This window comes from Rissa tridactyla, chromosome 5 (genome assembly GCF_028500815.1).
Source record: "Rissa tridactyla isolate bRisTri1 chromosome 5, bRisTri1.patW.cur.20221130, whole genome shotgun sequence".
Lineage (NCBI taxonomy): Eukaryota > Metazoa > Chordata > Aves > Charadriiformes > Laridae > Rissa > Rissa tridactyla.
The window spans coordinates 80,080,908-80,099,750 of NC_071470.1; the positions used below are offsets into that span (position 1 = coordinate 80,080,908).

The following is an 18,843-nucleotide window of genomic DNA, read 5'->3' on the forward strand; positions in this document are numbered from 1 at the left end:
AAGGACAGTCTCTTTGTTTTCCTGTGTGCTGCCCAAAGACATCACAGCCTACAGCAGTTTAGACCCGCAATAATGAATAAAATCCTCCTGCCTAACAGAATATTATCGCTGCTAACAGAGTTCTCAGGAACTAGCTGTAAAAAGCAAGGTGCTCTCATTGAGCCTGTCTAAGGCTCTCAGCTTGAATATACATAGGCAAGTTTGCATGGAAATATGAGACACTTCAGATACAAAGACTAGTCTCAAACCAGTTCTAAAGCATGTAGTGGTACCACTTTTCATGGAAAAGGATGCTAGAAATTTTTGTCATTGACATTTATTTTTCCGTAATCTGACTCTTTAAAACGGTTGAACTATACAGGTTCATTTGGCTGAAATACATCTGAAATGGTTGGATCATTTGAGATTAAGTAAATAAAAAAAAAACCAAACAACTAGGACTGAAAATGTCAGTTCGAAAGATTTGATAAGAAAATTATAAGGAACTGGATAATTTATCTTTTAGTTTGGATATGTTCAGCAACAATAGTGCCACCACCTTCAAGTATTACAATATAATTAATATTTATTTTCTTTAATTTTAGAAAAAATATCATTAACCTTTACTTTCTCAAGTAAAGCCTCAATTTAAAACCCGTTCATTGTTCATACAAAATAGCAAGATCAGAAACTAGGACCAGCTTTGCACTTGCTTTTCAAATGTTCACTCACCAGGCTTCATCATCTAAGACCTTCCTCCAAGCTGTGCAATATAAAAGTCCAGAAGGTGGCAGCAAATATTCTTGCTCAGAAGAAATACACTGCCTATTCCAAAGAAAGGTAACGTGCCTGTGGCCAACAGTTTCAGCCATTTGCTTTTTATAGGCATAACTGTATTGTATTTTGATAATCATATACGGATAAAGATTAAATGATAATGGAAAACACTCATTTTCATTCATTTATGCAGCTCCAAACTGAGCTAACTGAATTTCTGACAGGTTATCAGCATTCTTATGTTACTTTTCCACATAGTCATTTTGCAGTAGTGAAGGCCTAATTCTAATATCTTACTTTTCTCTTCTACCAGTACTTGACAAGTAGAAAGGCCTTTATTGTCAAAAGTCGCACAGCCACACACAACGTTGTAACTAGAAATTAGTAAGTAAGTGGGGCTCTCTCTTAACTTTTTCCTCAAATTCCTTCAGACCCTTATGGAAAGGACAAAGTACTTCAGCCTTTTTCAAAGTAAATCATCTGGAACACTATTTGCCGTAGTAAATTTTGTCCTCTCACAATCCAAAATTAGTTAAAAACACAAGATTGTTCAGCCCTTCCTTCATGGAAGGAGAGACTAATCCTTGCTTTACCAAATCTAGAGGAAATAGATATGCAATTTCACATTTCAGAATTTTAAAGTTAAAAACCAGCCTATCATCATAATTGTATCTAAATACAAGCTACCAAATGGAAAAGGAGAAGAATTTGACTGCTCCCGGAATATCAAAACAGGACCAAGTATGCTAAAGAACTGCCTAGAAATGAGAATCATCCAGCCGACAGTTTGATCTTGCAGCAGGAACTTTGTTGCTGTGATTTGAATGTGGATTGAACAATCATCCAGAAGGAAATAATCATTGATTATCTTCAGTGATACAGATCTTACGGAATGTGTTCACTGTACCCAATGTACCTAGTCTCCAAACAAGACACTTAGCACCTAACAAAGCTGTCCACTGGGGTATTCTCTGGATAAACTAGTCTGTTTTTCTGTTAGAATGAAGTCTCTCAGATGACGGCTGTTAAGATGAAGTCTAGAAATGTACATAAATATGCATGATCCAGGAGACCAATGAAAAAAAATGCAAAAGCTACTCTGGCAAATTGAAAGCCAGTGCTTTCAAATAGTACTTTGGCAAAATGGACAAGACTTGAAATAACTATTCTTACCTTGGCGTTCTGAGGTAGAAAAGGATAATATTTATCAACTTTCAAGCAAATATTTTTTTCCAGATAAATTGGTACAATCTCTCCCTGGCCAGGTAAATTGTGACAGTTGCTGGAGGTTACCTGGCAGTCCACAAATTGAATTCCACTGAAAAAATCTAACACAGCTGTTTTCATCTAATAGAGTGATCACTGAGCAATCCTGTTCAGAGCCAAGGAAAGCCATCCTTACATAATGAAACATTCTTCACCTCATGAGACATTATGAACGATTCGGATTCCTAACTTAGTCATTTTATCTCTGAGAGCCTGACTAAAGTTAAAAACAAAACAAAAAATGAATACAAGGAATTTTAGCATAACAAAGCTCATTCCCAAGGCACTACTGATATTCCAGTTTGCTGACTGCCTATCTTCCTGCAAGGCCTAACATTCTAGCCAAATACAGACCCATGCTGCACAAAAGCTAATAAACTGAGCAGAATCTCATACCAAAATGGAGAAAAGATTTTTAGTTGCCTGTGAGACTAAAATCTTCCATATCTAAAGTATTTTGCATTACTGCATTTTTTCCCATAAGGACCAGTTCAGAAGATGTAATAATAGCCTCCAGATTATCAGTATTTGAGATCCTCCTTTTTCTACAACAACCCTTACATGCTGAATTTATGATTTACACAGCATTAGAGGTGCTGTGGATAGATAAGATTTGAAGTACAAACACTTGTTCATTGAGGTCTTCCAAATTAAGGACATAGGAGATTCTCTAAGCCAGTAAAACACTCATCCCCAAATCTGGTTGTCAAAACTCGGTGCTAGTTCCTGTATACTGCATTGTTTGATTCATAGAGAGGTTTTTTTTCTATGAGGTCATTTTAGCTCTCTTCTGCCAGTTCCCCTTCTTTGCCTTATATGATAACAAAGCTATCGGTAGAATAGTTTCCATCATCACAGAATAATATCTTATTTTCCATTAATGATCTTGATTTTCTGTTGAGTCTGACCTAATACCTGTACTAAAAAAAATGTAGAATGCACTACAATGTGAAGATTTAATTTTGTCTACACTATTTCTGCTTTTACAAGTTAAACTTCTGCCTTTGTAACATAGTAGAATGGCCCATTTTGTTAGACGAATAGTGAAATACACTTGATAACTCATAATTCTCTGATTAAACTCTGCAACTTGATGAACTCTGGAGTTTTTCTCTAAATGCCACAGACTAAACAGTATCTTTATCCAACTGTCTTGAAAAGTCAGATATTTTATACGACACTTCTTTCAACAGTATCATTTCCCTCTGTGTCTCTGGAATCCTACAAAGTACTCACAGGGATTGGAACTGGAATCTCCATTAAATAAAAGGGAAATCTTCTGTCTACTCAGCACAGTCAATGTTCTAGAACCTTCCTGAGAGCAGTTACCACAGGTAGACTAACTAGGTGAACCTGTTTGATCTACTTTCTCATCCATCAGTAAAACCTTATCTTCTTAGTTTCATGGTTCAGGTTATCAGATTAATTTCTAATGGAAACTGTATCTCATTTTGCATACCTCTTTTGATTTTGCACTTTTAAAAAAATTATTCTTGCCAATAATTTACACAAAATGCACTAACCAGGCTTACTGAATAAGCTCTTTTCTGTGGATTCAGTGAAGAAAGAAATTGTAACACATTAGAGGAAGAAGCAGTATTCTGACCAGCCTATCTGGGTCTGCCATTCATTGACCCCAAGCATCATCTATTACCTGGACTGTTATTTTCCAGGTAAGAAAAAGAAATCCCTCCCATTCAGTGAAGATATGAAGAAACTTTAATCCATTCTTGAAAGTATTTAACTTCATCTATGGGCAAAAAGTTCTATATTTTCTTTTATTCACTGGCCTTCCAAAAAATTCTTTCATTTTATATGCTACCATCTTAGAGTACTCAGTTGGGATCTGTCTATATGTGATGCTCTGATCAGTCACATTTTAATGTTTGATCATCTCAAGGTTTAAGTGAGGAATCTTGAAAATCAACTGAGCTAAGTTGCCCAAAATGAATTCTTTTTTTCTGGATAGAAGTAGAACCTCATGAAAATTTGGCGTAAGTATGTGGGGGTAGGATTAATTATGATAGGGAGTTTCCTATCTGGAACTGCAAACTGGGAATAGCTGGTCATAGCTAAGAGGTGAAAGGATAGTCCTGTTATAAAGCATTAGTTGTGAAACCTGTCAAAACTCTCATTACATGACCTCTGTGTGTCACTCTAAACCTTTTTAAGAGATTCAGACTGAGCACCACCAAACTGACTGAAACTAATGAACTCGGCAGTCTCCTTCTCAGTTTCCATCTCTCATATACAAGGCTGACATTAAAACACAACTTAAAAGTCTATGTGAAGCAGAGCTCTTTTAAGTTTCTTAAATGTGTCAAGATCCTGTGATGGAAAAGACTATAAAACATTTCTATGTGAATCCTTGCTAGAGAAGCTATTCCTTGTATGATCAGATACCTGTTGGTTGGTATCTAGATCATGCTCACAGTATTTTAAGTTTTGGAAGCTAATTAGAAAAACTAACATAGGCCAATGTTGTTTGAATGAAATTCTAGCAAAGCCTCTGGCAAAAGAGCCTGGAATTTCACACCGGATTTCAGATTTAAAGGCATTTAAACCTCAGGATCTGAGTGGGTGTAAATCACTGAGTTTAGGAACCACATGTATAGAGACTACTTGGTAAGAACAATGTAATTTATCTGTGTAACACAAAGAACATGTCTGGCTTGGGAAAAATACTGTACCTGTTTCGTATGCTGCCAAACAACTGTTGCAGCAGAACCTTGTCATGAACACAGTTTCTGTTTCAAAGTGCTGCATTACTAAGAAGATTAGGATTTGTCAAATATGAATGGATTGCTCCCATAAATGGGTCGGAATGTACTGAAATTTTGGGGGCATTGCCTTTTAAAGAAGTCAGGTTAAGTAGTGTCCTGTAAGGGTACGAAGTGAATGATTGCACTAACTTCTTCAATTTTTTGTTTTCATTTTTGTGCTCTGAAAAGTAAAACCTAGGAAGAGTCTAATAATATTAGAGTAAGAAATGCCTTTCTTAGAACAAGATTGCCAAAGATAAATTCTCAGACAGATGTCCCAGACAGAACCTGTTATCAAATAAATTAGGCTGTGCCTGCACGTTAGAAAGAATCTTGTAAACACACACAGAACTGTCACAACATGACTTCCTTTTTCATTATTAAGAACAGTCTTTTCAGAACAAGGCTCACTAGCTAAGTAGCGGAAAAGCCACGCAACTGCTGACGCAATTGTACCTTTTCAGTAAAAGCCTGCCTTTGGTCTATTTACTTTCCTTAAAAATTCAATTTGCTCTGTCTTTGTTCCTGTTCCTTTCTCCGTCTCCTTTTTAATACTTCCTGTCTTTCCACTAAATTAAAGTACTAAAGAGTACCCATAGACATAAAAAGGGATTGCCAGGATGTCACGTGTTTTCAGGGTCTGGTGTTCCAGTTTGGAAGTGAAGAGAAGGAGCTTCCTTTTTTGTTGTTTAATAACTGTAACTGTATTTCATATTTTGTTTTCCTAGGAAAGAAGCAGTGGACGCTCATTATCACTTCCTGGGAGACCTTCTTCATTCATTTCTCGAGCCATGTCTCCTACTTCTCCTCTTATATTTCAGCCTGCTCCTGATTACTTTAGCAAGCCAGACACAGCAGCCGACAGGCCTGGCAAGAGACCGACTCCCTGGGAAGCAGCGGCAAGATCCCCTCTTGGCCTAGTGGATGAAGCTTTTGGGCCCCAAAATATCCAGGAATCCATTGCTGCTAACATAGTATCAGCTGCTCGCAGGAAAACCCTTCCTGAGCCACCAGATGGATGGAAACAAAAAGTTTCTTACGAGCCTCCAGCCCCAAGTGGTAGTGTAGCCTTATTAGGAGGGAAGCAATCGGGTATTGTATCACCCCCCAAAAGCTCCCTGTCTGCCCCAGGTGCCACCACACGGGCTGGCTCTCAGCTGAAGTCTCCTTACTGCAGTCAGCGGTCCAGAACAGATCCTGATATAATGTCCGTGGATTCCAGGTCTGACTATTGCTTGTCAACAGCTGATTCTAACTACAACCCACAGCCAAGGGGATGGAGGCGTCCAACATGAGCAGCTGAAGGGCCTGGAATATTTTCCCTTCTTCCAGCTTTACAAGCCTTAGATTTGAGTTGGGGAAGGAAAGTTTCTTGCTGGCCTGACCACCTCTGAACTAAAGAAACGAGGAGGCAAAATTGAATGGAGCACAGTTTTCACATGATTGCAGGGCTAGCAGCCTCTAGAATAGACTCAGTTTTACACTTAACCTAAGATTGTTCTGTTCGTCAAAAGGCAAAAACACACATTTCTTCGGGTGAGGGGTGGGATGAAAGTGGGGCAACCAATGTGCTCAATAGAAAATCTAGGAAGGATGTAGACAGAGACAGCACAAGTGCTTGCAGTTAAGTTAATGTGAAAAAAAAAAAAAAGGAAAAGTAAAATAAGGGCATTTTAAAGGCAAGAAGTATTTTACATGATCTTGTAGGTTTTCTGGGTATGTTTGACAACTGAGTTCCAAGGTACTAGATATAACCAGACTTGGGAAAGTTCCAATGGCAGTGGAACACTTGGAAGTACTGGCTTATTTGCCATGTGTTTTCTTTACTGCATTTTTAAAATGAGCTAAGCAAAGTAAATCAATATACATGTTTACTGTGGCAACAGTTAAAATACATCTGTGCTCATGGTACCTGAATCCCTCCAACGTGTGGATATATGCCATCTTGTGCAGCCATCCATTTCAGATGGATTTCAAGACAGTTTCGAAGAAGTTTTACCTATTGTAATTAATCACATAATCTGAACACAACAGGAAGAAAGGTGTTATTAATAGAGATCAGGACCATGACAGCTGAACAACAAAATGGATGAGGAAAGTATTTAGAGTGTACTTAAACTGGATTGCAAGTTAATTTTGTAATAAACTATCAAACAAGACAGAGGCTGAACAGCCTTTATTTCTCTGTGAAATGCACTACTTGTTGAACATTTACTGCTACAGTGTCTGGTAATCTGACTGGCTGGGCAGTTCTTCTTAGTATCTAGGTAGCTCCATGTTTAGAAAGCTTTTGATTTGTATTCTCAGTTTGGCAGACATAGACAAGTTGTTTATCAAGAACAATACCTGTTCTACATAGAAACTGGTACGTGAAAGAGGGTTTATGACATGTGTTACATGGTATGAGTCTAGTATAAGTAGCAAATATTTGGACGGTTGGTAACAATTAAACTGTCTTGGTGGATCTGAAGAGATGGTAAATAATTTTTGCTGGTGATACATATCTTGCATTTACAGCTTATTTAAACAATAGAAATATGTGGCTAAAAATATATGTATTCCAAGCTTATGGGTAGCTTAGATGTTAAGGCATTAAATGAATACCCCAAGTTTTACAAAGTGCTCTGCATCCTGCTCATTTTGTGGGGCGTTCTTTAAGGATCTGTCAAGCCCTACGATTACTGCAGAAGCACTGTTAACTATCCTTAGTTTCAGTAAGGTTGCCAGCTGTGAGTAAAGTGATTAGATTAGAAAGAACTAAAACATATATGCAGTAAGAAAGAATGTACTAAAAAACGTTCCCATCTGCAAAGAATTTTCCACTATAGCAGTTATAAAATATAATTGGAATAAAGGAAAGAGAAGAATTAAACCCCATTTCAGTTGAGATGGAACTTCCCGTAAGAGCAAATAATTACATGAAAAATATTCCCTTTAATGAGTTTTAGTTGGCAGTAATTCTCTAGTCAAACAGAAGTCTCCCTGAAATCAACTGATCCTTTTGACCAAGCAGGAAATGAAGACACGGGAGTTGTAAACCTTTAAACTAGGATCATATTGCTATAGCACCTTACAAATTTATTTCACAAAATATGAAGTTGCAAAGAAAAGATGATTTAGAAAAATTACATGAACGAGGCTGCCATGATGTGCCTGAAAATGAGCTTTGCACCTCAGAGTCATACACACGCATAATCAAGAGCAAATTTTCCCACCACACAGGCAAAAATACTTTTTTTTTCTGCAGAGTCCCATAATGTCCCCTTTTATCATGACTGGGAACATTCCCACTGAAACCAATGGGACTGTGGTAGTCCCATTAGCCTTAAGGGCTTGTCTTTGGATTCAGGCCTATCTCCCTGGAAGTACGCGTCAATTTTTCACTTAATTTCATTGAAATTATAATTCAAAGTGAAATTCAGTGAAATTTATAATTCAAAGTCATTAAGGCCTTAACTATTCAATAAATACTAGTGCACGTGAACTTCTCAGAAGACCTATATTCTGTAAATTATATAAGGCTTACATATTTTGCTGAACTGTGGTCCATATTACCATAATAAAACGATTCCCTGTTCAGGTTTCTGTTTTGAACTGTATCCTTTACATTGTTAAAGAGGAAACCAGCTTAATGAGTTTGCAGTAAGGCATATTTTTACCCGATACAATTATTTGAATTCTCAGAATCAGATACCTAACTTCTGAATTCTAATTGAAACCAATGTTGTGAATTCTAAGGTCGTACATCTACCAGAAGGAAATGTGTGCTTAATTTTAAGGTAGATGCAATTCAAAATTGCCAAAAGTATTTTCAAATTTTGATATCACAAAATCTTTGATTGATACAAAGTGATATTAAAGAGGATTTAAAGCTGTGATCACATAACGACACAGACAAACATACTCTAGGATCAACCTTTAACACCCCTCCCAAATATGCAAGAAACATGTAAGAATGGCAGAATCAGAGTTCCAGACAGAATCACTGACTTTCTGTCAATGTCCCAAGAAAAAAAATAGTGTAGCTTTTTAATTCTTTTTCTAATAACAAGAAGGAATTCATCATTAAGCACTTCTGTGAACATGAGAATTACTGACGTTGAGTTTCATGTGGCTCTGTATCTTATCATAGATTAATTTGGGTGTTCAACATGATCTACTACAGATTTTTTTTTTCCTCCTGCTGAGGATTTACTAGCTCTCTTTCCCATATGGATTCTCTCAAATCTAATAAGGAATGAGTTCACACTGCAGCATTTCCCTCAATAGCAACACTGGAAAGCGTAGCCGTCCTCCACCCAGCCGTCTATTTTTACAAAGTCTGTGGGCAATGGATTATCTTTGAGATCTATTCCACTGCTACGTAGAAATGAAACAAAATAAACATTTTCAAAGTTATTAATGGGAGAACAGCTATACACACAGGCATGCAGACAGATCATATAGCCTTGTTTCCAAAGGAAATCAGGCTAAAACCAGACTGAGACAATGTACCGATTTCAATGGAAGCAGCAGGCCCAGACTACTAAATGAAATACTAATGCATACAGAGCTTTATGAAGAACCACACAGCATTTTTCACTTTCTGTTCTTCATTCCGTTACTCTGCTAGCAAAGCATCTTTCTATCAAATAGTTGTGACTGTCATGTGTAAGTTCTGAATATATATATGCAAGTATTTCTTATGTTTGTTTTTGAATGCACAGATTTGCTCAGTAAATGTGAGGAAAAAATTCTCTTGATATTTTAAATACGTTGGGTTTGTGTTCAACCTCAGAGATGCCTTTGTTAATATGCAGAGTATTTGAATACACAATATAACTGAAAATTTTCCTTCTTTAGTTATGTTAGATGATGATGTTCACAACTCTTGTTCCTATTTTGTTTTCCTTTTGGTTTGCTGTAACACAACCAAATACCTATTCACGTTGCATTTCTGCCTAGTCGCAAAAGGCTGTATTATCTTTATAAAAGGCTTTTCACTTCTAAAGACTTTTTGCTCACCGCAGAGGACACTTTATTGGAAAGCGCATGCCAGAGATGTAAATTGTATCATTTAATAAAGTGATTTGATCAATCAGATGAGAAACATAATTTTGTTTTCCCTAAATTCTTGTCTGTTTGTTTAAATAATCTGAACCCAAGTAAAGCCTAATCTCTTTTTTCTGTACCATTTTTAGATTCACTGACTTTGCCTGTCGGTGACCTCGTGCTGATATGAGCTTCTGGAAGCTTAAATCAACATCAGGTCAAATGGCAACTTGTCAAATTCAGTAGAATTTCATTTTCATACTGACTAAGCAGAGGAAGGAAATGCAGTGAAGCACGATCTACCCAGGGAAAGTAGCATGGTCAGAGGAGTTTTTATTGTTTGAACATTTTCATCCCCACTGTAAAAACGTGCAATTAACATCTACGTATTATAATTACTTGTCTACCTTACACTTAACCTCTGTTTAGTTCCTGTAGATTTGTTCATAAGGACTGCATTGCTGTATTCACTTGTTGTTTGTTCTTAATTGAAGCATACTATTTAAAGAAGAAATAAATATTGAGAATAAATTGTGAATCCATCTTTACACTATTCAGGCTATTTAGGTGAATAGCCCTTAAGGAAATAAAGATAGCATGTACAATCTATCTGTGAAAAGCGAGATCAAATTTTCACTATTTACATGAAATTCATCACAAAGCCGTTTTTGCACTTGTAAAGCAAACAGGATTTTGCCTCCAATAAAAGAAAAATGATCGATGCATGTAAAACTTGGGGAACTGCTAAGGCTTGACAACAGTATTTTAATAGCTTTGCCCTACGAAGGCTTTACAAGGATATAAGAGACTTAGTATTATTCCTTTTCATGGTTACATTTTCATTCTTCTTTGGTAAGTTCTTAAATGCATTGTAAAGAAAAGAAAGCATAAGACAGATTCACAGTTTAACGTAACTCCCTTGACTTCAGTATTTGCAGCAGATTTAAAATCTCACTACACAGGTGAACAGTCATTGGTTTTTGGATGATATTTTACCCTCCAGAGAATGTACTTTGGGTTTCTTGAAACCCAATTTCTGGTGCATTCACCAACATTTAAGAGTGTTTAAAATGACTACAGTGTGGCAGGCTGCTTGATTACCGAATGTGAGTCTGGTGGAATGACTAGTTGATGTAATGAGTAATTTTAAGTCCAGAAAGAAAGGCGGATGTTTCCAGACCAATGTCCGGTTTTCCTCAAACTGAACATCAGTGCTTTTACATTGTTCATGGGATATATTAATGGATTTTTAAAAAGAAGTCCTGTGTCGGTGCTGCATCAGAAACAGCACTCGATATGCTGTAAAATGTTCAGTGTTTGTTCACACATTTTCAGTCCTAAAAAAAAGGACTCAAGTATTTTATATTCAAAACAAAATGACATCAGGAGTGTTTATGTGCATGCACACCTAAGTTGGTTTATTTTTCTGGAGAAAGAAAGATAACGGATAATGAATAGACTTTAATAGAGAACTAGGAGAATATATTGTGCTGTGGTACAGTTCGAATACAGCTGGGAGGTTACGATGTAAGTAACGGACATATAGAAAAGAAGGTGTTGATAAACCCCTAGCTATTAATAATACCTAGATCTATTTTCATCTTTAAAATAAATCAAAACCTGAGGATAATTTTTTCTAAATAGTGCAGAGGTTCATGACTTATTTTTTCCCTATAAATAAAGAAACCTAAGGGAAGATAAGTTAATTGCTGGAAAAATAATTTTGTATGTTGTAAAAAAACAATTTTAAGCGGGTGGCAGACCAGCAGAATTTGCCCAAGGCAAAACCGGAAACTAAGAAGTCTTGCGGCATTCAGAATCAGAGTAACAGATGCATTGCTATCTTTTCCCAGCATGGACAACCTCATAGGACTATGGCAGTTATAAAACAATTGCCACTTTTCAATTGAAAATTGAAGCGCTCTGGTAAATTACTTGCATGCACAAAAGAATAGTCTCAGAAGACATTTTTTTAAAAGATGAGAAACAAATAGGTAACTTTTTTGTTTTCCAAGAAATTCCCCACTATGGATCCACACAATTTCACGTCTTATTGAAAGTTCAAAATTATTTTCCTCACTATTTTTGTGGAGTTCTCCACCATTCTTTATTACCTTTGGCAGTTTAAAACTCCAAGAGATTTTCCATGTGGTAGTAAAATAAAATAAAAACATCAGTGTAGAAATGGATAAATTTATCCACTGAATAAGAACGCTTTGAGAAAAAAATGCAGTTCAAAGAAACACCAAGAACAGAACAAAGCAACAAAAATCCTTTGACCACATGGAGCAAAATCCTGATCCCAGCTAAGTCAATGGGAGCTTTACTAATTTACCACTTACGTCAGCAGGCCAAGGATTTCACCTCACATAGAAACGTGCAGGACACACAAAACACAATTGGTCATGAATTCACAAGCACTGAACTGGTGTCAGCAGTTCTGTAGTATTTTGAAGCCTGTAGTTTTAAAAAATGTGATCAACAAAACAATAAGAGTCATTAATCAGATTTTCTAACATCATCTTCTGTTAGGAACTTGCTCTTTTCAATGTGCAGAAGTATGGATAGTTACCTCAGTTGTGACTCTGTTGAGGCTCGAGTTACTGTCTTGTCTGTGTAATCTATATGGAGAGGCATTCTTACAAAGAAATAAACTCCACCCCAAATAAATGCCTTAAATCGGTGGACTGGATGCTAAGTCTACAGGATATTTGGACAGATTAGGATCAAAGAGCTTTTGACGGTGTGGAGAGTGCTGGAAGATGGGTGATATACTTCTCCCTCTCTCTCCCTTTCTACATATACAGGTATCTCTTCAGTACAAGTATTGCAAAATCTTTGGCATGTAAATTATTTTTTAAAAAGGCTGAAGTTATTATGGGAAGTGAAATTTTAATTTTGGTCACAATAGGATAAATACACAGTTAAGTTACAAGCAACTCTTCATGAAGGTAGACAGCAAAATGAAAAGGCGACTTAGCAAACAAAGAAACAGAATACATGCCTCTGTTTTCTGGACCTGGGGTGGTTTTTGTGCTATAGTATATCCTGGTACAATGAATTCTGAGAGGATTTAATAGCTCTGAAACCACACTGCCTGTGTGTGCAATGCCAGCTCACTCTGGGAAGCTATATAATCATGCTAATTGTAGTGCTGCACCTGAATTTGCTCCTCATCTAGCTGGACTCGATCTAGTATGAGGAGTGAAGTCCCAGGACCCCAGACATATACTTATGCCACCCCAAACTCATCCAGGTTTGCAGAGGTCAGATTGTATAGTTCTATACTTGTGACATGGATCATCAACAAAGCAGATAATCCATCCAAGGACAGTGAAGAGATGATTGTTGTTATTTTGGTAGCCATAAAGATCTTGAAGTTTAGGTAGACATTTTTTCAAAACTGACATGGAGGTTTCTCAAAGGAACAAATCATTAGTCATCTCTTCCTGCGTTTTAATAAGCGGCTATTTATTTACCCTGGCAGAATTAGATACAGATCACTGTGTTTTGGATGTTTATTACTGGAGTTAGATGTGACTCCTCTGTATTTAACCTCGAATGAATAGCAGTATAAATATGGGTTTGGATGGCAGCTGGTAGATGTTTGGATGGATAACTTTCAGACAGTAGCAAAAGTAGCTTTATTTTTCCTGGTGACCTTTATAATAGTTTCTACTCCTTTGAATGCTCTGCCATAAACCGTGCACCAGAGGGCAGAGAACATGAAAGTGCTTTAGGACTAAGTTCACAACTACAGTGAGGATTAAGGGCATTTCCAAGGCATATTGTAACTTTTTTCCCGGATATTAAATTTGACTGCTTGCATCTTACTTTAATATTAATTACTTTCCCCTGTTTTAGGTTTTTGCTATTACTCATGATCTCCCTTTCAGACACTACAGTGTGTATGGGATGCATGATATTTTTTTACAAAGCATATATACCTTCTGAAAAAGCACAGTTAAGCCAAGCAGGCAGTGCATTATAATGAACACTCACCTACATAGACAAAGAATGCTCACAGACCACAGAAGACATGAGACAGGCAGAGAGTGAGAGGGGAAAAAAACCCCAAGAAATCATGTGTTAACAGAGAAGCAGAAAGATACCTTTAGATCAGACTGTAGGACGTGGCAGGTTTCGACGTAGGTTCTATGGTAGGTTATCTGCAAATCTTCATTACCAGTGAAATCTAATCTTTGTTAGTGGCTGAGGAAGGGGAAGCACACAACTACCGACAAGGCAATTGCCTTTTTCAAAACTCAAATTCCTGAAATGTTTGGTGTACTCTTTCAGTGTCCAACTTTCAAGCCCAAAACAAGATAAGCATGTAACTAAGTCTAGGGCTGTCCAACAGAGGGCAATGGTACACAATCCATATAAGTTAATATACTATACAGTCCCCCTGACAAGGCCTCTATTTCAACAGAGAAGATATGGTACGGTTAAAGGAGATCGGTCTGGACACCAGACACCAAACAATGTAATTAGCAGCTAGCCCGCATATATGCTGCAGCAAAAGTGGAACTCAAATGCCATAAAACTTTACAGTTTGAGCTAAATAAGATGATACAGGAGGTATTCATACAGCACTATTTAATGACTACCACATAGATACTAGCTAATTATTCCTGACCTCAACAATCTGCAGTGGATAGATGTCATTATCTCATTGTACAAATGGAAGAAAACACGACAATGAAAGAGCACATGAATTGCCCAAGGCTGTTGAGACAATGGCAACAATGGACTTCAATGCAGGCATTCTTGGCTCTTACCTTCACCTGTAATCCACTAACTATTTATAGTAGTAGTGCATACTTAACAACCAGCACAATTACATTCTTACAGCTCAGAAAAAAAATAGCAAGGAAGCTCCAAATCCTTTGAAGAAAGAATCTTGTAATTCAAGAGACTGATCAAGTTATGGCTCAGTCTGCCAGACAAAATTCACCAAATTCTGACAGAGAATGTAAGGCTTTGGAGTTGTTTACCGATAGTAATCATAGCAGGGTGAACAGGGATTAACCTCAAAGAGCAGTAGAAGGATTAGTTAAAAAAATCAGAAGAAATAAAAGGGGAGTCTGCATTTTTCTTATCATAATGGAAGCAGCTGCCCTCTCCCATGTCACCACTGTAGTCTCACTTAAAAGTGTATAATGAAGCAAACAAACCCCATCCAAATTAACAGAATCTTTGAGTTTCCACATGAGCCAGTGTGTCAAATCATCACTGGAAATGCCTTCAGTCTTAAATTATTAAGACTCAGATGATCTTGATGATGTCTGTTACTAAGGAGCACGTGGGTTTTTGTATCTATCCTAACAGTAACGTAAAATGCATACTCAGCTGCTACCGAGGTGCTCAACTGTGCCAGTAAAAGGAAAAGTATAACACAGCCATATTCAAAGGCACCAAATGAAGGCAGTTAACCAACACGAGGCATGTTTATGACAGGAGTCTCTTCCATTAACCTGGGGAGAAGGTGACATAGATTTCTTTTGTGACTCCTTGAAAACAACTTTAATAAGAAGTTGCATGATTAATTTAAAAATGAGTGAGTAAAACTTGTCAAACTTGCTACTTCTTTCTCAATAAAGCGGAGTTAACAGTTAACCTCTGCTTCTAAACAGGCAGCATAAATAAATGCAGATAAAATCAGTTTGCTGGGACAGTACTTTTATAAACAAAAAGCTTAAAGAAAAAATCTGTTCTAATGAATTAGCAATGCTAATTCCTGGAAACAGAAATAATCTGGAAAAAAGAGACAAAAAGTACACGAATGGAAAACAACACCCATTGCTAATGAATCTTCTTTAAAATCAGAGTAGCAAGGAACAGCCTTAGCGTAACTAACAAACATATAGTAACGTAACATGTAAGTTTATATGAATACATGTCCACAAACTCCAGCCTCTGCAGACACAATATAAAATATCAGCCATTTCCATTCAAGATAATAAGAGTAAATGGCACACCACAGACTGAAGAAAGAGAAGGGTGTTGGCTAATTAAAATGTATTATGTGGACTGGCAAAAATATTGCAGATTTTGGTGTTTCCAGCTTCCTTGCTATGCATGCCCAAGTTATCTTCCACTTCCAAAGAGGATAATGACAGTATTATTTAGCTGTTTATTTTAATTTCAGTAAATACAATACAGGGAAAAAAGCAAAAACATTGTATATGTCCTCCCTGAGATAACATTAATCCGTGCCTCTTCTTTCCTAGGGCTACAGATCATATCTATTTGCTCTAAATCAAATATCATAGCATCAAGATAAATATTTCCTTAGGATGAAAACTTTCAGCCTTTGTATTTATGTGTGTACTCTCTACACTATACATGTTTTTTTTCCTAGTGAAATGACTTTGAAGAATAGCATCTATCAGAATTCAGATGAAAGGGAGTCTCCATTTCTGGGGAAATAAGCTTTACACTCTTAGCTCTCCATTTAAAATAGCCCTAAGTTCTGCAACAATAACTTTCACTCTTGCAGTATATTTTTCGAGGAAGGTGGAACTATAAAAACAACTTGAAGTTCCAGACTTTGCATTCAACAGTTTCTTGCTCCTTTTAGTTCTGTTCACTATCCTAAGCAAAAGCGGAATTTGGAAAAGTAAATAATCTGCAAATGCTGGTGGTTTGTATTTGATGTGACAGATAAGCTTTATCTGAATTAAGGCAAATAAAAGCATTGGTACAGCAAGTGGTATTCCACTCGGCACAATGCCCACATTCAATGTAGCTAAAGTAATGGAGAAATTACTCGGTGAAGTAAAACACACATGTACGATTCCATGATGCATTCCCATATAGTGTAAGGAGTTTTAATTCCACATCTGTAGGATATCAAGATGGAGAATGGAAAATATCTATGGCATGGTTGGACTCTTGTGAAGTGGAAAATATGAGATGGTAGGAGTTTTGTTTTCTGTTAATCACCTAACAAGCCCATTAGTCGTGGAATGTTTCTAAACTAAGTGAACCTGTGAAGAAAGAAGAGCAACAACATTAAGAGGGAGTAAGGCATGTTTCAAAAGTGAAATATTCTTTCTCCTGTTTTAAAATATTTCTTCTTGCAGCCATCTATGCAAAGATGGAACTATGGACCAAAATCTGGTCTTTGATTCTCCATGTTTAAGACTTATGCACTTGAATTCAAGATTATTTGGACACAGTAAATTTTTATAAAAAAAAAATTAAAGGGGCAGACTGATCATGGTGTAATCTGGATATAGTAATCCAGCAAGTATTACTTCCAATGCTGTTGCTCATACTTGGTAAAGAACTGTATTCAAACTATTGTACAGCTTCCAAAAATACTGTAAAATACGTACTTACTATGGCAATCGGCTCCCTGGCAGATCTTTTGTGCATGACTCTAATAACAGCTAAAGGAAAAAAATGGAAGAAATGCCAAGAATGAATCACAATCTTAGAAATTATCCCCAAAACAACTGCACAGTAGTACAGTAGATGTGCTCTACACAATGAAAACTGCTGCGATACTTTGCGCTTCATTGGGGTCAAACTGAAAGGTATATTTGGGGGGTGTAATACAGTAACACTTCTTCAGTTGTGATGTGTTACGGTTTTAAAGTTTATACTTGCTTAAGCTAATTGATGCAGTATTAATTTCATGTAATGACGTTAGGTATTGACAAGCAGAGCCTTTTAAAGTTGTTTGGGAACAATGTTAAGCCTCCTGAAAGATAAGGTCATGACACATCCTGATGACACCATTATAAGGAAATGGTACTTCTAATTCAGTGCTTTCACACTAACTTTACAAAAGGAACATCTGCTCAACTACAGGCTTTGTACATTTCAGCCATGAGGTATTCCAATTAACTTAGAAGTTAATGCGATCATCAGGAAATACCCAAACACTGGAAATGTCATAAAGTAGAACAGCAACATCATCAGTACCATTTAGTGAAAATTCATTAAAGATGGTTGCTAATGATTTGCACCATTAACTGAGTGCAGAAATTGGTTCCCTACGTATGAGATAGGAAAAAAAAAAAGACCAGATATGAAATCTGATTGATGGATTGAGTTTTTTTTAAATGGTGACAACAATAGTGTCAAATCTTTTTCAAGTTGGGCTTTAGTTTCTGAAAGAAAATCTCCATTTTCACACGGAGACTGCTTTGCTGGTGGGCAAAAGCAGCAATTTTTGTCCTCAGCAAAATTAACTGTGACAAGACAGAAACTCTTAAGCTTCTTTGATAATGAGACCACCAATGGGAAAACAAGTTCAGCCAGATTATAACTTCAAAAATGGGGTCTACATCTCATTTCTGATTCTGGAAAAAACCCAAAACCAATGGACCCTACTTCTTCGATGCTAATACCGAGTCTGCCTATTCAAAAACACCTTGGGAAGAACCTCCACAAATGCCAGAGGTAGACTTAGAGCTTTAGAAGTGTCGCCTTACTAGTAAATAGTCATTCTGCCACTTTATTGAACAAATAGTCTATGAAAACTTTTAAAACACATCCAGGTGTCCCTGCTTCACAAGCCTGGATGTTAACTGACACTTAATACCTATAACGTCAGCATATTGCATGGTTGCAAATGGAACATCACTTGCTTTGGTCACATGATTGTCAGCTGAAGATGACCAGAAAGTTTATTTAGATGACTCCTTAATTTCTGCCGTCTCCACTATGTAAGGATTTAATTTCTCACCACAAAATTGAAGAGGTCAGCAGAAAAGCTTGATCCTTAAGTACTTCTTTGTCTGAATGAAATTAACCTCTTTTGCCCTAAAATTTCTGGTCTTTTCTGTATTGTATATTTATTTTCCAAAATAGAATGGGTGCTCTTCCACAAGACCAATGTAAATTCATCTCTCTTCAGAGGCCAAATAAGAAACTCATTTTCCACGTACAACTAATCCTGAATTCATTTCTTACACGTATTTTAAAAGACAATGCAATCTGTCCTGAGGGTGAATTTTCCTCAGATCTCTTCACTGGAGAAAACTGACCTCTAGATATAGGGTCTCCTCCCTGA

The 18,843-nt window shown here is 36.8% G+C and overlaps 1 protein-coding gene across 1 annotated transcript in view; it reads left to right on the plus strand.

Moving 5' to 3' along the window:
• SYNPO2 (synaptopodin 2) overlaps positions 1-10,346 on the plus strand; it is a 91,915-nt gene extending 81,569 nt beyond the window's left edge. The window contains exon 5 of the mRNA XM_054203718.1: positions 5,513-10,346. Within this exon, the coding sequence (XP_054059693.1) occupies positions 5,513-6,079 (567 nt within the window). The 3' untranslated portion in view covers positions 6,080-10,346. The remainder of the gene's footprint in view (positions 1-5,512) is intronic.
• The last annotated feature ends 8,497 nt before the right edge of the window (positions 10,347-18,843 follow it).